Here is a 23074-nt window from a genome sequence, read left to right on the forward strand (position 1 = left end):
TATAGAATGAAGGATTAGATTAGCAGAAGTTGTTGCTGTGGTGTAGTGGTTATCACGTCAGTTTTACACACTGAAGGTCCCAGTTCGATCCTGGGCAGCAACATTTTATTTCTTATTTTTAGTTTTGCATTATTAATGTTAGTTTATATCTCTTCATACATAATGAATTAGTTCTTATTTATTTTATATTTCTTCTAGATCTATGTGAGTTTCAATTTTGATTTACATTAAAAGAGTATTAAATGTTTTCTTATCTTAAAAATTAAGTATTTTTGTTTTTTCTGTTCCCAATAAACTAGTTTGGTTATTTTAGCTGTTATGATTTGGCTACTTTGTTCTTCAAGTCCTCATAAATGATTTTGATCATTTTAATATCTGAAATACATTAAATGTTTACAACAATGACAAGTAACATGCTCACATAATACTCTTTCTTATGACATCATCCAATGGAATTTCTTTCACACACAAAAAAGAAAAAAAACTTTTTAAATATTTCAAAGAATATAAGATAAATGACATCATCCAATGGAATTTCTTTCACACACAATAAAGAAAAAAACTTTTTAAAATATTTCAAAGAATATAAGATAAGTCAAATAATTTTACGTGTGGTCTATAAAAATATAAATTACAACGACTATAAATATTTGAATCTTTAGTTTTGTTTATTATCAATATCGTGTAATTAGAAGCCACGTAGAATCATCTCTAACGTTAGACAATATGTATTTGTTTTGTATTGGCATTATAAAAAAAATTAATAATTTTAATTAAATAAATCAGAATAAGAGAAAAGAAAAAGAAAGAAGATTTTAGAAAAACATGGAAATAAAAATGAGAACAAGATGTAGTGCAGGTTCACAACATTGTTTAACTCAAACATTATACTTAACATGAAACACACTCTCAACAATTTTTTTATATATTCACTGAGAATGTACATTTTATAATTTTCAATAAATTTGAATAAACAGAAAAATATTTAAAAAATTATATATTAAAAGTGTATTTCTATTATTTTTGTACTACCAAACAGGCACGTGTCGTTGATTTTTATACCCCAGATTCTAAAACAATGTTGAAATATCTACTCTTAGGTTGTTTCAGAGTGTGAACAATTTGTAGCCATGGAAATTAAGCCAACTAAACACAAACCAGTGAGGTAGATCTTAGGTAGCCACATACCACACCAAAGTAAGAACTACCACTAAATTAATCAAAAAAAGCAAGACTTAAATCCACATTTATTGTTCCCTCGCTGCATACCAAACCCAATTAGTAATAATAAACTATAACGATCATGGTTTGGTTCTGATGGTTTGAACCTAATCATGTTGGATCAGTACTAATTCATGAAGAAGCTGTGATTCAGTTCAATGGAAATTTGTTTAACACCAATAACACAAATAGAAGTGAAGGGTGCCCAATTTTTTGGTGATGGGACAATAAAGACACAGAAAACAATAACTCATGCATTTGAAGTTTTTTGTTTTGTATCCCAAGAAAGAGTGTAACAATTATACTACAATGAACATACCCAGAAGCAAACACCATAACAACTTCAAATTACTCCATTCTTCAGTTTGGTTGAGTATTTTCCTACACAACTCACATACTTCCAAACTATTCAATCACAGCCATTCAACTCCTCAGATCAGAAGGCACGCCAAACAACTTTAAGATTGGAAAATTCTTGTTCACTTTATCGGTGTAAAGTGTTTGAGAATACAAATCTTAAATCGGATAATAACGACAAAATTAAGTATTACATAAGAAAGAAATTCAAATGGACAATCATATTATGATTTTTATTTTTTTTATTTTTTTACGTGACATGTAGATTATTATTATTATTTTTAGATCAATAATTCATACTAAATCATGTGAGAGATTCAAAAAAGAAGAGTAAAAAATGAGAATTAAAGTATGATTTTTTGATTCAAATTGTTAAAGGGCAATGCTCTAATTTTACGCAAGTGAAAACTTTCACTAATGTGTTTGTAAGAACACATGTCATTTCTGAGGTGTGGTGTGGGTGTGTTGTATTATCCAAAACGAAAAATTGTGTGAAAATGATGTATTATACAAAGTTACAAATAACGTGGAAATATATAAACTGATTAAAATAATAGAACTCAAAATACTCGTTGTTCCTCCTTTTCTTTTTCTTTTTCTTTTTTTTTCACAGAAAAGGACATGGACATCTCATGACACCATTGTCTGGGCGTGACTGGGAATTGAGGAATTCTGAGACCAAAACTTGGTACAGAAACCACATAGCTTATGTTGTGGTTGATCTTACATTTGTTTATGTTTTTTTTGAATTGAAAAATAAAGGGTATTGCGCGTCCACATATTATGGCGAAGTTAGTGATGGAAGAAATGTTGAGTGAGCAGAAATTAGGATAGGATAGGCCTAATTAATTAACAAAAGAAGCAAAGCAATGATTTATTATTATAATAAGAATATTGTAAAATGATAAATTAGAGAAAGGAGAATATATAAATATAAAAAAAAAAAAAATGTAATGGGGGAGGTTAGAGAAGATGGAAGGAAGTTGGGAAGCTCTACATGTGCTAATGTGAATGAGTGATCACTTACTTCTCTTTCTCTCATTTGTTATGCATTCAGACACCTCACGCAACGTATGTGTCCACATGCTTCGCTTACCAGCATTCACCAAAACGTGCACATAACTAACTTTAGATAAGTGGCCACTGTAAGTGACTTCAAAACTCTTCCATCTGTCGACATTTATGTCCTTCTGTCACCCTAAGACACGTTACTAAAAAACTAAAAACATTTGTTATTTTTCATGGAAGAGAAAAATAAAATAAAAATGTTGTCATTTCTTTCTCATGTCCTTTTCTCATCTCCATTCTGTGAAGTGCATAAATAATAACCCTCTACTTTGTAACTACAAACTAGAAAGACAGATAGAGAGTATGGTTGATGGGTCCTAATACTGGACCACACTCTTCTTTGTGGTCTCAGACTCACCAGTATCTTTCTTGGGAGCATCAACTTTTGTATGGCCGCAACTCCCATGACATAATCACACCACAACTTGTATTCATTTTTTTTTTTTTATTTTTTCTCATCAAAATATCAAATTTAGTTACTCATAACAAAAACATAAAATGAGTGTGGTAGTAGCTAGAGTAAGTGAGAAAGACAGAGACTGAAAGAGAAATTGTTTAAGTATATTATTGAAGTGATAATGATATAGATAAAAAGGCAAACAGATGAAGCTTATCCCATGACTTTTGGTTGTGGATATGCTGCAATCCATTCCACTGCTCCATTCATCTTCTACTCTTCTTATGATGAATTCATTGGTAAGAGAAACATCCAAAACATTAAAATTAATATAAAAGGAAAAAATGAAGATGCTGTATGACTCGATCGATCGATGGCACTTTTCGTGAATGAAAGGCAACATGAACACTAACCACTTACTTACTCAAAGTATTCCAAAACTTGAACAAGTAGATAATCCAAATTGGAAATTATTGATAAACGGAAAAAAAATAATCCAAAGAATCGATAATTAAGAATAATTGTAAATTAAAATAGAGCTAATAATTCACAATGATCATTGATCAAATAATATAACTTTTCTTCACCCTCTCCGTCCAATTCCCACCCTGGCTTCTAATAATGGCATCCCACCAAAGCCGGAGCAGCCGACAGCATCATGGAATTCTGATTCCCCGGAAACTGAAACTTCGAGTCCCGGAGATCGTCCTCCGGCGCCGGCAGGTTGAGATCTAATTCTAGAACATTCCGAGGCTTAACCTCAACGGCACCGTCAGAAGTTGTTGTTGTTGTTGTAACAACGTTATTGGTATTATTAGTATTATTGTTGTTAGATGACCTATGCCTCCTCATGTGACCACCCAATGCTTGCCCCGATGTGAATTCTGACCCACAAATGGAACACTCGTGAATCTTGGACTTGTTCCCAAGGAAATTTAAGCCACCCCTATTGTTTCCACACCCTAATTGAAGCGAAACGGAAGGGCTAATCTTCATGTGATTCTGTTTCGTTTCTTCAAAATTAAACAGTTGCGACGAAGAAGACGGTGGCGGCGGCGGCAACGGCAACGACGGTGGTGGGGATTTCTTGTCCTCCACCTTGGGCTTCTTGTGACTCGCCCGGTGGCCACCGAGTGCCTGAAAAGACGGGAATGTTCTGTTGCACGTTTTGCACTCGTAAACATAAAATTCAATTTTGGTGGCACCCTTCTCTGTCTTCACGTCATCACAAAGGTCCTTGTGATGAAGAGGATCGCTTCCTCCTCTTCCTTGTGCCAGGAGAATCAAACAGTTTGCCATGTCTTCCTCTTCCTCCTCCAAGGTGATAGACGAAAACGACCCTCCGCCGCCGCCAGAAGCACTTGAACAGCTTGATGTCATGGCGGCGGCGGCGGCCGTGGCAGTAACGGCGGTGACAACACAAGGCGACAAAGGCCTCAAGCGCCGCTTTGTCCGCTTCCCTTTGGCTATGTTGGTGGGATCGTTGTTGCATGAGACAAGTTCCTCCGCCGCCATGCCTTCCATGTCTAATATTTCTGACAACATTAGATTTCCTATATGGTACTCAACAAAGACAATCGAACAGTGAACTCTACGAACACCACAGAGGTTTTTGGCTTCGCAATAAGAGATGCAGTAGTAGTGGAGAGAAAGAGACACAGAGACATGTACAATTTATATGGAGGAGGAGTGTGTGAACAGCTTTTATATATATATATATATTTATTTTTATTTATTTATATATATCGGTAGTGAATGGGCAAGAAGAGGGTTTGTTATGTTATGATATGTTACAGTAGCTACTCCAAATAGTCAGCCACCCAAAATCTTCCTTGCTTTTCTAACCTTGGAAGTGTTGCAAACAAGAAAAGTTCTTGTGTTTGGTCACGCGCTTTTAACAGCGTGTGGAGCCACGCTTCAATCATGGCCACACTTTTTTTTGCCTTGTTTCACTGCAGCAATTAATGTTTTTTTTTTCTTTTTATTTATTTGTGTGTATGGTGGAAGTACTTTTTACGAAAGAATATTATATTTTCCGCCAGTTTGTGCTGGAGAACAGCACACTCTCTGCATGCGTATGATTCATCAATGATTAAACATGCTTTGCATTTTGCAGTTAATGTTCGAATTTAAAGAGATATCTGTGGGTGGTTTAAGTGGTTTATATAAACCATTAAACTAGATAAACTACCTTACAAGATTATTAAAAACATTGTTTGATAAATTTAATGTATGATTATTTGTTTTTGTAAAATGTTTATAGAAAAAGGTTGAGTTTGAAAGAAAAGTAGTAATCTAGATGGAGATGGTGGTGGCTTTGAAGGAAATATTAAAAATAGGAGAGGAAGAAGAAAAGAAAAGGACATGAGTAGCATGTGATTAAGTATAGGATTCGGGTAAGAAAGAAGCATGGAGTAAGGATGGTATATGTAGCATACAAGTATATGACATAAGCACTCTATAGGACGGTTCCTACTACTTTTATTAATTAAATTCCTCGCTTAGGCTTAATCTTCTCATTAATTCTTTCTTTTCATACATTCAAAATAAAACTAAACTATGATATATAAATACATGCAAGTTTAATTTTATAATTCATTTTGTAAAATTAAGTTCAATTTAAACATATATTTCTCTTAATAATCATCATTTATGGCAAAACAAAAAATGTTAATGATTTCATGCAGAATGAGAATTTTGAAAGCTGGTTTTAATCTGGTTTCTAAAGAATACTTTATCTATTAATATTCTGCCTAACCAAAAAAAACAATGTTACATTTGTGTAATACTACGAGCTTCTTTGATTTTATTTTGTCTTTGTTTTTTATGTGATTTTGAACCGGTTTGAGGCTCTTGTAAGCATTTTTTTTAAAAGGTCACACATGTGTTAAAAAAAGGTAATTGTTAAATATATTCCTTTCGCGTAATCTTTTATTTAATAAAAAATAAACTATATGTTAATACAGATATTATAATTAATATATATATATATATATATATATAAATAATACATAGGCTTCAATTTGGATTTAGGAAAATTTTGATTTTTGTAACCATGATTTATTTGTTTTTTATCGATAAAATTAAATTATTATTTTTATTCACTCTATGCCGAAATATTAATTAAATGTTTTAAATGGCACCTAATAGTGTTTCTGATATAATTTTGACATTAGATACTTTTCAAGATAATTTAAAGATCCATATTATTTATCTATTAAAAACAATTTTAATAACTAAACTATTTTTTTTAATAGAAAATAAAAAAATAGTTTACAAAAATACTTACGAGCACAAGTTGATAATAAAAAAAAAGGTATATTTTACCAACTGTCAACATTTTATACCATTCAATTAATTTATTTTATTACCATATTAGGTACTTTTACGCTTTGGTTGAACATTTATAATATTTTTATACCAGAAATGTAATACTGATTCATAACATATGAGGTCATTCCATTTTTTAAAATTCAAATGGATATTTTAGATCTATTTATATAGAAATTGATTTGTTACATAATATTTCTAGCTGGATTGTATCAACAACAGGTTTAGAAAATATATTTTAGTCTGGTATTTTTAACAACTAATTAGAGTGTTAATGCTCTTTCCATATTTTGAAATTGTTGATAGTTTTTGTTATCGTTTATACATACCAAGTAATAACCTAAAGAAAAACTCCAAATCATTTTTTCCAACAAAAACGATTTAAAAATTCAAACAAAAGATTTCGTATTTCAAATATATGTTCATATTTATATATGTTAATTTCCACTCCATTTTTAAGTACAATAAATTGTTCTCTGTCTAAAGAAATACCTCAAACTGAAGAATATAGCATTAAAGATACCTTAATGAGAAAACATTCAAGAAGACATTGTAAACACAATACATTATATTACATCAAGTACATTCACCAGAAAAATAAAATCAGAGATGAAAATGTGATCATAAATGAAAATTTAAAAGATGGAAAAGACAAAAAAAAAAACAAAAAAACAATGATATTATTAGTATATGGGTTATAGAGACTCCATTAGAGGAAGAGTTTGAAGAATTATTCATTCATGGAGAGTGGTCCAGCACTATTGGTTTAATAAAATCTTATGTTACTCATTAAGTGATCTCAAATCACTGACTTAATCGTCTTTACTAAGACATGGTCCACTAGTTGGTGAGAAATATACTACTTCATTAATGTGTAATATATTCTACTACTTAATTCCAAAGAAAAATAACATACTACTAGTACTACTATTATCAACAAAGAAATAAGAAAAAAATTCACTTCTAATCATGTCTTCAATCCAATGAAGACTTATACGAGGCCTTAACCCCTCCATTTTTTTCTATGTAAATTAATATATAATTTTTTTTTAATTTTAGTATATTTTATGTTTTTTGACACTTTCAAAATTCTAATATATTCATCTTAGTTCTCAAAAATACTTTTTTAAAATCCATGACTAATAAATGATACATAATAAAGGATGGAGTAATCTCGGTCTCCCAAAACCATCGTCAAATTTATCATTTTTGAAAATTTTCTATAAAAACAAAGAGTCAATAATATTAGTGATAATTAAAAAAATTACAATTATTTCATATTATCTTGCGAAAAGTAAAAAATTAAATTAAAATTATGTTTATTTGAGTATATTATTTAACTTGATAAGATTATTTGTCGAGATATGTCAATAAATATTTTAGTGATATTTTTTTATTATAAATACTGATTTCACCATTTTTGACATCACTTGCTACTTGTGTGCTAGTTAGTAGTTACCATCTTCCATTTGGTGTGAGGATTTGTTTGGTGGCAGAGAGACTAAAGTAGTTCATTATCTGGTTCATGTATCGTTGACCCACATCTTAAGATCATGCTATATGTTATGGATCTACTAATTAATTTCTAGTTGCTCAAAGATCAAGCAAGTTGGTTGGATCAAATAAATTCTTTAATTTCTATGCATTCAATTTCAATATTCCTATACAGTTCAAGAGATATAAAACCAGAGTTTTCTTAATATAATAACCATTACATAATTTCAAAAAAAGAAAGTATATATGTGCTTACCGTTTATAATTTAAATTAATTAATATCTATATTCTTATAATTTTTGTCTAATAATAAAATTAATTGTTAATATAAATATACAAATTTATACTAGTACAATGCAACATACTAAATAAAAATGCAGGTTTACTAGTGGTTAGAAGTGAGTTTTAAACATAACTCAACCCCACAAAATAGATTTGTAAGATGAAGATTGCACCCATTTATATATTGTCAATTGACCTTATCTGTAGTCGATGTAGGACTTCCAACACTAACATAAAAGTTATTAAATAATATGCTAATATAATGCCTTAGTTTGATGTTAATACTAACATTGAAATTTCTATTAACCAGAAAACATATATATATTAATGAAAACAATCCTAATACATATTTAATAATTTGATATATTTGTCAATCAATATACAGCACTTCTGCAATAAATTTAATTGTCATTAAATAGGTGCATGCTTTGGACAGGAAAAAGAAATTGTGGCCATGTAATAATAAGTGGTTGATTTAATTAATGGTGGAGTTCCTTAAGAAAACAATTAACAACTCCAACTCACACTTTATATGTAAAAAAAAAAAAAATCTGATTAAAAAAGGACAAGTAATCTTCGAGTGTCTTCAAATCTTTTGAAAGAGATTAGTCTTAGTAAACAATGGTATATTTCTTGCAATTATATGTTTAAAAAAATAAAATAAATTGTCATATTTGTATGACAAGAAAGATCCAAAAATTGGCGTTTACCTTTTATTTTGAGTTCATGTTGGTGTAATTAGGACGTCAATTAATTTATAGTTTTGTGAAGATAAAGATTGAAAATGTGTGATAGATGAGTTACACAGTGCTAATAGGAAACCTTATCCCAATTAAGTTACTATTAAAATCTTATCACTTCATAATTCTCTTTTTCATGTTTTCTGTTTTAGAATCTTTTCGCTTTCGTAGCTATTCAATACAATGATTTTTAAAAGGATACTCTTAAATACATTGATTAAATATCCAAACACAGGAAATCAGTTGTTGTAAATATGAAATTCTTCACCAAATTACAATGTGCGTGCACATTTAATATTTTAATTTTAATTTAAAGTATTATCTATATCTATATATAAATAAGATTTCTCTTTTTTATATCCATATTAGATTTTAAATTTTACCATTTAAATAAAAATTATTTTATATTAAAATAATTATTTTATCGATTTTATTCTTTTAAGTGATATTTTTAAATTTAACTATTTATTGAACTAACATGTGTTCATCTTCTAACTGACATTAACTTTAATTTAACTAAAGATATCTAAATATAAGGCACAAAATAAGTTTTTCTTTTATACATTAAAGTTTAGTAATTTAACCATAATTTTTTTTACTCAGATTAAATTTACAAAGTAAATTTTATATAATCTATAGAAAAATGATAATTATATTTAATTTAATTTAATTAGTTGAAGGTTATTGAGAAAATTTTAAAATTGAATTAAATTCATGTATAATGAAAGGAATTCCTCATTAATAAATAATATGGTTTTTATAATTATTTATATAAATATACCATATATAAAAATTTATAATTAACTTAAAAAAATAGTATAATATGTACTAATTGAATTAAAAGATAAATAGAACTAGATTTGTCTCTTTTGTACACAAAGAACTTAGAGTTTATCCGAGTCCGAGTTAGGGGAAAAAATAAAAGTCTACTTAGAAAAAAAAAACTACATAATAAAAAGTTTACAAGGTTAAAATAGTAATAAAAGTTTCATTTGTGAATTGATCTCGGGTTAAGATAAATAGGTTGAGTCAAGACCACCTCAAGTCGAGTCGAATCAGGTACGTCTCATGCTAAGTTAAGTCAAACTCACTTTTTACCTAGACCGAAGAATTGAGTTGAGTCGACCTAAGTCGAATCTTGAGTCAAGTCAATCTGAATTAAGGGTCAAGTCGAGTAGGTCGGGTTGAAAGGTAAAGTTTTGTCAGCTCAAGCCCAAGGTTGAGTCGAGGTGACCCAATCCAAAGGTTGAGTTGAGTTAACCCAAGTTCAAGAATCAATCCAAGTCATTCCAAACCGAAGAATCAAGCCTTGTCAGCTTAGGCCGAAGAATCGAGTAGAGTCAGCCCAAGCCAAATAATAAATGCAAATTGGCTTAGGTCAAAGATCAAGACAAGTCAACTTTGGTCGAAGGTCGAGACAAGTCAGTTCAGACCAAGGGATGAACCTAATTGGTCCGAGCCAAAGGGTTAAGCTAAGATGACCTCAATCAAAAAATCAAGTCAAATTATTCTGAAGGTCGATATGTGTCTGATCTGGTAAAGGTTAAGTATATTGGCATGGGCTAAGGGTTGAGCCGAATCAACCCAGATTGAAGTTCGAGTTGAATCATTATAGGCTGAAAGATTTAGAATAAGGTGTCGCAATCGAAGAATCAAGGTCAAACCAAGTTGTCTTAGGCTGAAGATTTAGTAGAATTCCCCTGTGTCGAAGGACAAAATGGAATCGACCTGAATTGAAAGTCGAGTAGAATCATTCTATGCTAAAATTAAAAGCAAAGTTTGTCCAACTCAAATAGGATGGTGGACGAATAAAAAAATGAAATGAAATTAACACTTTAAAATAAATGAATGTTCAATTACATTAACTAGTTATACAAATTGTTTGAAAAAAGAAATAATTTGACTAACTCAGTGGTTGGATTGCAAAATTTGAATTATATACTCTTATAAAATAGTTAGTTCACAAGAGTTGATTTCTAGCTATTAATTATGTTATAACCGCTACTCCACTCTGATATGTTTATAAACCGAATCCAAATTAGCATTAGCGTTACCACTAAGGTCGCCATAGTTTAATTCCCGCTAAGATAACATAGTAAAGCTTATGATGTGTTTTGCATTTATAAGATTCATGTAATTAACGAGATTTTTATGTTGCACTTAACTCTTCATTTTAAACATCTCGTACAGTAACATTTAAAAGTATTATTTTCCCAACGAACATTGGATTAAAATACCAATTATTATTTATGATGCATGAACTTGCAGAAGCAAGTGCATGTAGTAGAAAGAGAATTAACGAAGAAGCTTGGATCCTTTATAGAGAGTGATATATATAAAAGAGGTTAGTGGAATGCATTTGCAGCAGTGATAGAAGGAGAAGGTTCAATGAACAGTGAGGTTTTTGTGAATAAAGAAAGAGAGATTCTTAGCGTAGCAAATTAAATGTGGCAACTTAACTTGTTTTGTGTGAGGCACGTAACGTGAGGATTTGGTTGGATATAAAACATAACCTGCTACTCACATTTTCCACCATTTTCCTTTTCCAAAGGAGAAAGAAAAATAAAATTTAATAATTAGTGGAAGAAGAAAAAAACAAAAGCAAGAAAAGGAGGTTTGGAAAGTACACCATTCTTCCTTATCCCTTAATTCTGACCACGCAGCCTTTTTCTCCAAACACCATGCTCCAATATTATTCAAACATTTCAATTATTATTCATTTTTTTTTCTCCTCGAAGAGCAAAAAAGAGAAAATAAGAAGAAGAAAAAAAAAGGGTGATGTTTGGATCTTACGTATGATTGGTGGTATACTCCTATTTACCTTAATGATGAAAGTGAGTGCTGAATTGTGAAAGAGTGAGTTATCGTTTTCAGAAGTAGAGAAAGAGAATGCAAAAGGAACATCTCCTATTGGTTACTCATAAATTCAGCTCTTCATTTTATGTGATTTCTAAATAATAATAAAAGTATGAGAATCATAAGCAGTGATGAGTGGTGAACACGCTCCTGAGATATATATTTGACGGTATAGCAATTAGCAGAGGAGAGTGAAAGTAGTGGACTTAATACTCCAACTCCACTTTTACAATTCACACGTCACTTTGAACACAAATGTTTTGAACCACTCATAAGAACCAAACAAGTTGGTTGTATCTAAAACACCTAATATATATATATATATATATATATATATATATATATATATATATATATATATATATATTGTATGGACCGGTTGGCTATACAGGGTTAGTCGGTCAAATCAATGAGAGTCATACAATAACACTTCTTGTAAGTGTTAATCTCTTCTATATTGTTTCGTTTCACTAAATAAGCACGTTTGTTTTTGCGAGCAATGTTCACTTTCCTAATTGCTCGTCAGTTGGACTGTCCACAAAATTAGTAACTTAATTAACAAGAACAGGCTAGTAAACAAGATTAAAGGGTGATTGGACCGTGATTAATCCGACCCTAATCACAGGCCCATTAGAAAGCTGATCAAAAAAAAAACAAGCCCATTAAAAAAACTATAAATATAGATCAAATATATGGTTGTATAAACTTTGATCTCACATTAATTACAATATTTATTGATTTTAATGATCATGACTTTTGCATCGAAACACCTTTAACATGTACTTTCGATCGGTTGACGAACAGGTCTACTGAATAACTTATAATCCTTATACCCAATATATATATATATATATATATATATATATATATATATATATATATATATATATATATATATATTAATGACTAATTACATGTTTATAGGAGGAGGAAGTTTTAGAAAGGAAATATAATTAAATTTACAATCATGTATATTAAAATTTAAATTTACTGAGTTGGTCTAGTAGTGGTAGATTTATCTAGTTTTTTTTTTCAATATGATGATAACGAGATTTAATTCATACCGTGAAAAGGAAAATGTTAAATAGAACAAGTTTAAAATGATGAAAAAATTGTGGAGAAAATATTTTCAATTAAAAGAAATCGAATTTAAATAATGCTTGAATAAAATGGTTTACTATTTTGTTCTTCTAAACTTCTGTTAAAAATTCGTTCACCTCTGATTTTTTATTATTCATTTTATATAGGATGCAAATACTTTTCAATTTCTTCTGCTTCTTTCTTTTAACTTTTGTTTTCTTGTTTTAATGCTTCTTTTTCTTCTTTTCCATTTCTCTCTCCTTTTCTTTTTTTTCTTTTGTTAAAAAAGCGTTTAAAGTGTTCAATCTTAAAACTTTAAATCATACAAAACGATATTCAAATATGTTTATATGTATAAATATATTGATTAAACGATTTATTCACATAAAGTTTGCAAAAAGCTTGCTTTGAAAAATAAACTGTGGTTTTTACAAAGAAACACAAATCATCTATAGCCATACATGTTTTAAACCAAGTATCTAAAATATGATTTTGCTAAAAAGGAAAACATCCACATGCGTTTGTAACTGGATTCTCCAATACTTTCTAGAAAGTGTATCTAAACTGTTTTCTAGACTATACATTTAATTAGATTTTTAACTATATTGGATTAGATGTCATATGCATCCATCAATCATAAATACTTTTTAAAATTACATCAAATTGTTTTATTATATTTAACAAAATTGTCAAGTCTCTAGATAAAATTCTTTCATGAAAGTATAAAGTTTAAGCACTCCTCTTAAAAATTATTAGGAAAAAATAGGAATTTTTTTCATTAAGTTAGAAAAAGTGAGTTTATCTTTTAGGTAGACTGTTAGTTTAAGAGTACCACCTTCTCTCTTTTCTCTAAACTAACACAAGTTCTATTTGCAATTATATGAACGATGTCTTCATATTCCTTTTTTTTTTTTTAAGTTTAGTATTTTTAAATTAAAGTTCCATAATTATCTTTAATATTAAAATTCTGTATCCAAAAATCAACTACCCTGCAATAAAGGGAATAGTTAAATTATAAAGACTTTGTTAGGCTTTGGTAGAAGAGGTGGAAGTGCAATTAGTTTGGCATTGCTTGTCTGAAAAGGCATGAGAAACAGCACAAACAAAACCAGTAAACCTAATACTCACTCCACTGAATCATGGTAAAGACAACCTTGTTTGTTGCAACTAAGCATGAAACATTCACATCACTTTTCATTACATTATAGTTATAATAAACAAACAAAAACACTCTCTCCACTCATCCCTTTCTTTTATGCAATGTTTTTGGTTTATAGAACTGAATCAACCAGCTTTCACAACCCCACAGTAGTTTAATACATTCTGTGTAGGCACATCTGTCAGATATTTTCTAATCATCTGCCAAAACAAATCAAAAAATTTAAAATAACAATCTCTACACTAATAAGAAAGGGATTTCTAAGATTTCATATCCCTTTTTAAATGACTATAAAACAAAAAGTCAAAGGTTTGCGAAAATGAAAGCATGGAACAATAAAACTTGCTATTTATTGAGTTGTCTTTTTCTGGTTTTTAATTTTCTAAAACTGAACTCATCACAGCACAAGTGTGATCAATCCTTTCCTCCTCTAAGGAGAACTCTATTTTTCTTGGTTTCTTTTCTCACTGATAATCACTTTTGGGATTTGATTATTAAAATGAGTAAACAATATGCTATAATTAGAATCGGTTCACATAAAAAATACTTCTTTTTTCGCATTCCTACTAACCACCAAACCACCATCAAGTGTCAATTTTTTAACTTCATTAATAATTTCAAGTTCAAATCTTGAATATACATTAATTATGTTAAATATTTAAATGAAGGTTAAATAATCTAATTTGGCGGATGCATGTTTATCTTCTGTAAAGAATATTTAAATCTCAATTAAAATATGACACCTAACCACCAAATAGTTGGTAGTTACATGGTAGAACCTGGTATTTCTCTGAATAAATTTTCTGGTCTCATAATTGACTATACACAATTGAGAGAAATGTACACACATGAAAATTTTGACAAATAAAAAACTGTTATCCATTGGGTTATGAACCACTCTTGCAATTAAACTGTTCGCAAGATTAACATTGTTGTCCTTTCTCCATATGAAAGTGTTGATGATACTTGTTCATGTCCGGTTCACACGCAGCAGAAAAAAAAAAGTGTCTCACACTGCCACTTCAGGCAGTTAGGTACTGAATAATGAGTGGAAACTGAAACCAAAGAAAAGGTATCAGTGTATATATTTATGTGTACATCCACTATTGAGTATTGAATGGTGGAGGTTATGTGTGAAATGAAATGAATGAAGTTAATTCACAATTGGAAAGTGGAAACAAGGGGGTCACGGGTCAGAAAAATTGAACCGTTTTTGAAAAAAAATGACTCTGCATATTCAACCTTATATTTGTCTGGTTTATTGCTTCCAGAGAACACAACTATTTTACTCTCTTAGCTTAGCTTAGCTAGCTGCTATATACTTTAATTTCATTCTCATGCCTGCCTCGTGACCAAACTTTTCCATCAAATTTTCACCACATCTTATAACAGCATCAGCAAGGTCACACCAATACCCTACTTAATTACAGAACATCACAAACATAACCAATTTTTTGTTGCAAATAAAGAAATTGTCATACCATTTGCCAACAACTGCCCTCAAACTTAATTTCAAAGGCCATGTGAAACAATGATAAAAGATTATAAAATTATCATTTTGTGTGCAACAGGGATAGAGTAGTTGTTTCACTAGTGATTTCAAGTTTCAATCATGAACACGGAACTGTATTTAAGACTTGAAGGAGGTTTTTATGATTTATAGCACTCTTAATTTCTTGCCTTAGCTATCATATGATCATAATATCATTAAAGTTGGTGCATTTGAGGTTAGGTGACTTCATTTGAATTTGTTGTTTTAAACTCTAGAAAGTTACATTTGTGAATGCAAGATTACACGAGTACAAAAGCGGGTTTTACCTCTGGCTGTATTCTACTGGTAGCTACCTACTTGTAGGTTGCTTCTGTTCTGTTCTAAGTCCAACTTCTAACCACAAGTGGTTACTCATAATTAATAACGGAGAAAGGAGTTGCCTGACCCTTTCAAAGCCACATTATTTAATTATGCCAACACAAGAATTCTTAAGCCACGAAATAGACAGTTCTTCAGTAGAACTATGATAGTAACATAGCAATATATATATATATATATATATATATATATATATATATATATATATATATATATATATATATATTATATATTCCACATGTAAATTTAATTATGTATAGATGAAGTTGGGTGGGGACTAAAAGTGGTACTTGCCTTGTGAACACATTTGGCTGTTTTTTTTCTCCTTTTCTTTGACCCTTCACTTTGTTTAGAGATGTTGTGTAGAATATATTTCACAGAGGCTGCCATTGCTTTGTTCATGTACAACTGATTCAGTTAACCAAATTGCATGCAAGGTCATAGTGGATGACACGATCGAGCTCATAATCTCCAAGTATGGATTAAAGTCAAACTAAACACAGATGGGTTTACATCAATCAACCCTCATGCTGTAAAGCCCAACAGGAATAAACATAAATGGAGACATGGTAACATCATGGTCAGAGAAGTATACACAAGTTTATATTGGGTTAGAGCCAGAGTGTGCCCATAAGATTATTTTTCTATGGACTTAACTCCATGTTTTTGGCAAAGGCCTGTTTGCATCTTGCAAGTCAACCCACATGACAAAAGCTGAGATGAAATCAATAGTTACATTATAATCCCATACTCTTCCCCTTGACCTGAAAATATATAAGGAAAAAACAAACAGACGAATACTCCATTAAAAGGAAACATGATTCCACCCACCCATTTGAAGGCTTGAATCAAACTCAAAGCCCAAAACTCCCATCTATTTGAGCCAAAAAGTCTTAAACTACAAACTGAACAAAAACATTTAAGCACAAGTAACTCCTGAAAGGCAAATAAGAACATCTCATGGTGCATCTATGTAGAAATTTATTAACTCATTTTTGGTACACCTTATAGGCCTGTTTTAAAGAATAGTCTATTTATGCACTTCCAGAAAAAGAAATAAGAATATAACAAAATACTTCTTCATAAACTAAAATTAATTTATGTATAAATTAAAAATAAAATTTTGAAGGAGTTAATAGAAAATAGCTTTTACAAATATAAAGAAGTCGCTTCATATTGTCCCATACAATTTAGGAATTCCAACAATTCTTGAAGAACTTACAATAGGCCTTACAATTGTCTCTCAATTTCCATCAACTATTAGAATTGGTTTACTTATGTAAGCAGTTGTTCTTACATAAAAACTATCACATTCACATCAATTACTCTAACAAAGTACCCGCATAAGAATTATTTCTTATGTTTAAGAATCCACAAACCATATCAACAGAGATGCTCTATATATGACACTGTCATAGACACGCCCCAATATATTGGGGCTTTGAGCAAATCCTCTCATGGTTTAAACTCATCATCGTTACACCATTATATATATAGGCTGTTCCACAGGCCAAACTCTACAAAAGTCATATTCTATATACATACAATATAGAGTCATTATGAATAAACATCAGTGTATACTTGGAACACTGCAGTAAAAGCATTCAGCAGTGAATTATTCACAAGAAATTCATTAGAAGTATATTTTTATTAGACAAATATCTGGTACCCCATGTCTTCAGGATTCCATTTTGCATTCATCTTTAGAAGGATGTTATGCTTCAGAGCTTACATGGGTAAATTCATGAAATCAAGCAACAGATAAAGCACATCTGCTACAAAAACACTAGTTGTGTTTACACTGGAGTCAAACCAACCACACCTGCAAACAAGAAAGTGCAAAACTCATCATATTAAAGGGAAGTAGCGTTGATATGATGCAGAAATTTAGAACATTGTGACAATTGCAGTCATATAAAATAAACAGCAGTTTGATAATTAAACCACGTAATGAGATTGTCCAAGCCATGGAGAAGATAAGCAACGGTAATCGCTGGCAAAGCTTTTCCAAGCCAAATATTAGGTTGAAGACCAATTGCAAATTTAATTGAGATTTCATAATTTAATTTATAAGTCAATTTTTTTAACATGCAAAAAGAAAAGGGAATCTGAGGTGTATACATCTTGCTTTTATTAAAAATCCCATATAAGATAATTTTCTATCAAGACTTCCGACCAACATCCCCTATATCCAATACGAGAACGCACTAACACTTGCAATGTGAATATCCTGTCAATGAAGCATGTTCTGATCAACTTAGCTATCATCATCATTTGTATCAAGACCTAGTTTATCAAGCAGAATCATACTCACAACTTGCTTTCCAAAGTTACACGTTTTGAATCACACAAGCACCATCTATATATTTTTTGAAAAGGTTTTATGATAAGGTCATTGGGCATATTATTGTGATGGACATTCTATCAAAGAAACAGAATTAATCACAAGATACAAAGTCATAGAAGATTAGTTATAGTCGAACATGAAAACAAAAGGTGAATCAAATAACATATAGTCATACCACAGGCCAATCTTGCGCCAGCATTTCCTGTGCTCAAACTAAGTTCCCGCCCACCTACAAAAGTATAAATAAATGAGACTAGAGTAAAAATACTCTAATAATGATTGAACACAAATGAAGGTTGTAGAAGCCCGAAATTGCACTGTTAGATACAAAAAAATATAGCTAGAATAGGAAAAATCAATATTTTGCTCATGTCATGACATTGGTCCCATGGTAAGCCAGTATCCTTTGCACATTCTTCTGCTGCTTAATTGGCTAAGATAAAGCGCTGAAACTTGTCAATGATTTCCTCTGTAGACTATAGCAAAGTTGCTAAGTGCTAACCCTTTCCAAGGTCATCCTCAAGCTCATGAACCACTAAGGCTCTTCCAACCACTGAATTGGGTCCAAATAGTGGTATCTGCACATTTTAGACAAAAACATCTCATTCAGCTCACAAATGCAATAAACCAAATTACATTGACCTCATGTAATTTGTTGAAATTCATATGACACCTATGTCTTTTCCGATTTACAGCAACACTCATAGGAGTAGTACAAGATGTAATGTGTTTCTTGTGTAACAGGGAGGGAGTATCAGTCTGACATATTCTAAGAAAATTAAGAAAAGTAACTGTAAAGTTTGTGATTTTAAAACAAATTAGAAGGATGCCAATGTAATCAGCTAAATACAAAAAGAAGAATCCATTAGTCTTAACATTAAGTATTTTTTAATAGGTCTTAAAAAATAACAAACAACTGAGAGTCAAACCCGCAGACACAAGGAGCAAGGGTTTAATTGCAAGTGTAAACATTCTAAAAGACAATCAATCATATCAAAACACAAGGAGTACCTGATTATCCACAATTGTTGCTTCTGCGACTCCTGTATTTCAGTAGTGGGAAAATTAGGGCATGGAAGGTTTAAAAACCATTCCAAAGAAAGAGAAATCAGAAGAGAAAGAGGCATTACCATCGGCATTAGCAACTATGTTTCCCAGGTCACCCGCATGGCGAATTTTATCCTCCGGAGAACCATGTGTGAGTTTCTTCGGATTGAAATGTGGCCCTACATATGCCATTCAATTCAAAAAGCAAATACTCCTGACTTCATTAGCGGAACCAAACCATGGTCTAGTAACCCAAAATCGAAACCAAGACCTTTAAAATACCAGTTGATAGGCACCCATTTGTTAAATCACCATACTCATGCTGCAAGAGAAAAAAAACAACACAAGTTGGAAAGTGATTTCGAAAAAGGGATAGCAAAAACACAGCAAGAGAGGCGTGAACTGAAACTCACGAGGTGAAAACCATGAGGGCCGGGAACAAGACCAGAAACACGAACAGTAACAGTTGTTGGACCTACAAACACAGCATAAAGAGGTGGTTAAAACGGTGAGAAGGGAAGAAAGGAAGTGTTGGCAGTGGCATACCGTTGTCTTGCTGGATCAGTGTGACAATGCCTTGGACGGAGGAACTTCCCTTGAGGAGTGCAACGGCTTTCTTGGAAGTGAGAGGAAGGGCTATGTATTGAGGAGGAGGTGGGAGTGGGAAGGAAGAAGAGAGAGGAGCTTGGAATGAGAGAATAGTGTGGGCAGCCATGGCTGCCAATGCTGCTTCCATGGTTGACAGTGATTATGCAAGGAAGACACAGGATGGAATGGCTTCACTTCACTCTCAACTCTCTGCAACGCAAATCCCTCACACCCACTCACTCATATCTATGTTATGTTATCTCTTCTCCCTCTTTTTCATTTTCTTTGGATCAAAATATAAATCAAAGAAAAAATATTTTCAAAATTGTAAAACAATTCTATTTATTAGTATAATAAAATATTATATCCATCCTCCGCATACAATTCCATATCATCTTGTATTGCTATTGACTCACAAATACATACACAAAGGTTTGATTTGATGAGAAAGATAAAAGAATCGAAGACGAAAATAATGATAATGTACAACCATATAATTATGGGAAGTTATTTCATTTTTTTCAAATACACCGAATCTCTCTCAAAATAATCCTAGAAAACAAAGAAAAGAAACATTTTATAATATAAACTTTGATACATAACTTTATTTATCATTTCTTAACATTAGAAATTAATATTCCTTTGAATGTTGTTTTACTTCATTTAAGACTTATTTATGCAATTTGTTTTTATAACATAAGCCGTATAATAAATTACATTCTTCATTTTGCTAACCATACAAAAAAAATATAGTAGAACAAAATAAATTACAAACAAAAATATAACTTCATAAAATCTTAAATAATCAGCAACTACATAATAAAACAAAAAAATATTACAAAGATTGCTAAAAACAATCATCCATTTTAGAACCATAATAAAACAGCATAAACAATTTTAAAAAATGCAAAAAAAAAAAATGCTTCTCAGGCAGATAGCTTCTACAATTTATTATTATTATGCTTGGATTAAAAATATAATAAAAAATTATAAAATAAAAAAATCGTGCTTCTCTTATATAAACTCAATCAAATAATAAAAAGAAAAAAAAATAAAAACATATTTTCTAAATATGAATTAAAATAAGTTTAATTATTGATTTAATCTTCTAATTTGTTACTTTGGTTTTATTTTGGTCTTTTTATTATTTGTCGGTTCAATTTAGTCATCAATTATTTTTAAAAGTTTAATTTGGTCTCTTTATTATTTTTTATTCAATTTACTCCTCATATTTCTAAAACGATCAAATTTTGTCCTATCCAATTTGAGACAAAATTAGTAATTAAGTTTAATTACAACTTATATATATATATATATATATATATATATTAAAATAATTTTTTAGAATTTATACATTAAATCGCTCTACTGTGAAAAATTTAAGTATTTAGATGGGGTGTAAAAAATAAAATAAATTCAGTACTTAAGTGGAGTAATATAGTGTATAAATTATAAAAGAATATATATATATATATTGTAATTAAGCTAAATTACTAATTTGTAGTCAAATCGAATAGGACAAAATTGGATTGTTTAAAACAAAGAAAGACTAAATTGAATAAACAATAATAATGGAACCAAATTGAACCTTTTTAAAAAATTAAAAGATTAAATTAAATCCAAAAATCAAATTAAAGGACTAAATAACTAATTAAGCCGGAAAAAAAATCACAGTAGACATTTGCTTAAGTCCACCCAATAATCAAATTAGAGGGTTATAACACTAATTAATCCTAAAGGAAACCTACGGTAAACATTGGCTTAAGTCTACATATTAATATGGGAAGTTGGAAGTGGATTTAATTGGGATGCGAACTTACGAGATTTTAAGAGTAATATAATTACAATATGATGAAATATTACAAGATTGAAAATTTATAGGTGTATCGTAGGGCCCAAGGATAAGCGGCCCAAGGCCGCGCACTACATGCGAATGATCAAACAACAGGGAGCTTGTGACCAGTTGACGTGACAATTTATCTGGAGTGATATTAAGAGCTCAAAAACCGAACGACCCCAAGGATAAGCGATCGGAGGCCGCCTGCAACGGTCGGTCGGCCTAACACCACATTTGATTTGTCAACAACTAATTGAAAATCACATTGAGATCCTTCTTTATGTGAGCATCAACAATACTGCCCATGATTTGCCATTCTTATTCGACTATTTGGGTGCAAAGACACGACCGGTCGAAGCACGCATGCTCGACAACGTCAGTCGGGGGCGGAAAGATAAGATTTGTAGTTAAAATAAAACAGGTCAGTAATCAAGTTTAAAAAGCAATTGGCCTCAATTAAGGAAACCTTAATCACGGGCCAATATAAAAAATTTGGCTTAAACAATGTCACCAAAAAGTACCAAATAAAACACGAATTGCGAAAATGAGGACTATTTTAAACATTCGGTCAAAATGAGGACCATTTTAAACATTCTGTCAAAATGAGGACCATCCGCAATAAACACTACGAAAATGGGGACGAAAAATGTATTTAAGCCAAAAAATTATAAATAAGACCTTAAAGTAAGTTGGTAAGGACTTTTTACTTTGAATTTATTATAGCATTAATTGTTAATCCCAACAAACTTGAATTGACTTAAGCATCGCAGCCTAATTGACATGTACTCGATTGTCTGGACAACCGAACGAGATAAAAAAAGAACACCGAGCAAGATAAGAGAAGGAGAACCGAACGACAACAAACAAAAAGGAAGAGTGAAATGAGTGTTTTAGACACACACTCAGTCCCTATATCCGAAACAATATAAATTATGAAAATATGAGATATATTATAAGGATGAATTTATTTTTCATTTTATTCATATACTATATTATACTATATATATATATAATATAATATAATATAATATAATATAATATAATATAATATAATATAATATAATATAATATAACATAACATAACATAACATAACATAACATAACATAACATAATATAACATAACATAATATAATATAATATAATATAATATAATATAATATAATATATAACATATAGGTAGGAGAATATAAAATATTTATAATATCTCTATATTCATTTCCTAATTATAAAATAATAACTAATTTTTAAGGTCGAAAGATAAAAACAAAATATTTCATAAAAACTAATTTAAATAAAAAAGATATTAGGTAAATATTTTTAACAATAAGAAATCGAGCAAACCATGAATAAAATCATCTTATTGAATTCAATTAGTAAATTTGAGATCGGTCTGGATGAAG

The 23074-nt window shown here is 30.5% G+C and overlaps 2 protein-coding genes, 1 long non-coding RNA gene and 1 other non-coding gene across 5 annotated transcripts; 1 reads left to right on the top strand and 3 right to left on the bottom strand.

Annotated features, from left to right (window-relative positions):
• The first annotated feature begins 31 nt into the window (after positions 1–31).
• TRNAV-UAC (transfer RNA valine (anticodon UAC)) lies at positions 32–103 on the top strand. Its single transcript has one exon. It is a non-coding gene; the product is annotated as a tRNA-Val (tRNA).
• A 3394-nt stretch (positions 104–3497) lies between these two features.
• On the bottom strand, positions 3498–4752 carry LOC114183578 (C2H2-type zinc finger family protein). The gene has a single exon (XM_028070652.2). The coding sequence runs from the start codon at positions 4586–4588 to the stop codon at positions 3659–3661; it is 930 nt and encodes a 309-aa protein (XP_027926453.1). The 5' UTR covers positions 4589–4752; the 3' UTR covers positions 3498–3658.
• Positions 4753–14813: 10061 nt separating this feature from the next.
• Positions 14814–16289, bottom strand: LOC146886526 (uncharacterized). The gene is made up of 2 exons (XR_014995242.1): positions 16149–16289; positions 14814–15039 (listed from the first exon to the last, which is right to left on the bottom strand). It is a non-coding gene; the product is annotated as an uncharacterized LOC146886526 (long non-coding RNA).
• Positions 16290–17370: 1081 nt separating this feature from the next.
• On the bottom strand, positions 17371–20116 carry LOC114183307 (superoxide dismutase [Cu-Zn], chloroplastic-like). Of its 2 annotated transcripts, none has more exons than XM_028070279.2 (8): positions 19795–20116; positions 19662–19723; positions 19531–19570; positions 19332–19427; positions 19213–19244; positions 18704–18779; positions 18377–18430; positions 17371–17676 (listed from the first exon to the last, which is right to left on the bottom strand). In XM_028070279.2, the coding sequence occupies exons 1-8, from the start codon at positions 19982–19984 to the stop codon at positions 17651–17653; spliced, it is 576 nt and encodes a 191-aa protein (XP_027926080.1). In that variant the 5' UTR covers positions 19985–20116; the 3' UTR covers positions 17371–17650. The 2 variants fall into 2 exon arrangements, 1 of the variants encoding a protein (XP_027926080.1); XR_014995241.1 differs by having other exon boundaries at positions 17530–17676; positions 18581–18779; positions 19795–20115.
• Between the last annotated feature and the right edge of the window lie 2958 nt (positions 20117–23074).

The sequence above is a fragment of the Vigna unguiculata genome, chromosome 5 (genome assembly GCF_037176805.1).
Source record: "Vigna unguiculata cultivar grain cowpea cultivar isolate G323 ecotype 2 chromosome 5, ASM3717680v1, whole genome shotgun sequence".
Lineage (NCBI taxonomy): Eukaryota > Viridiplantae > Streptophyta > Magnoliopsida > Fabales > Fabaceae > Vigna > Vigna unguiculata.

Bases quoted from the DNA above. Each gene is read 5' to 3' on its own strand.
- LOC114183307 (XM_028070279.2), bottom strand. From the start codon at position 19,984: ATGGAAGCAGCATTGGCAGCCATGGCTGCCCACACTATTCTCTCATTC. The intron at 19,428-19,530 runs GTATTTTAAAGG...TGGCATATGTAG, and splicing joins AAATGGGTGCCTATCAACTG to GGCCACATTTCAATCCGAAG. The intron at 18,431-18,703 runs GTTAGCACTTAG...ATACTTTTGTAG, and splicing joins TGAGGATGACCTTGGAAAGG to GTGGGCGGGAACTTAGTTTG.
- LOC114183578 (XM_028070652.2), bottom strand. From the start codon at position 4,588: ATGTTGTCAGAAATATTAGACATGGAAGGCATGGCGGCGGAGGAACTT.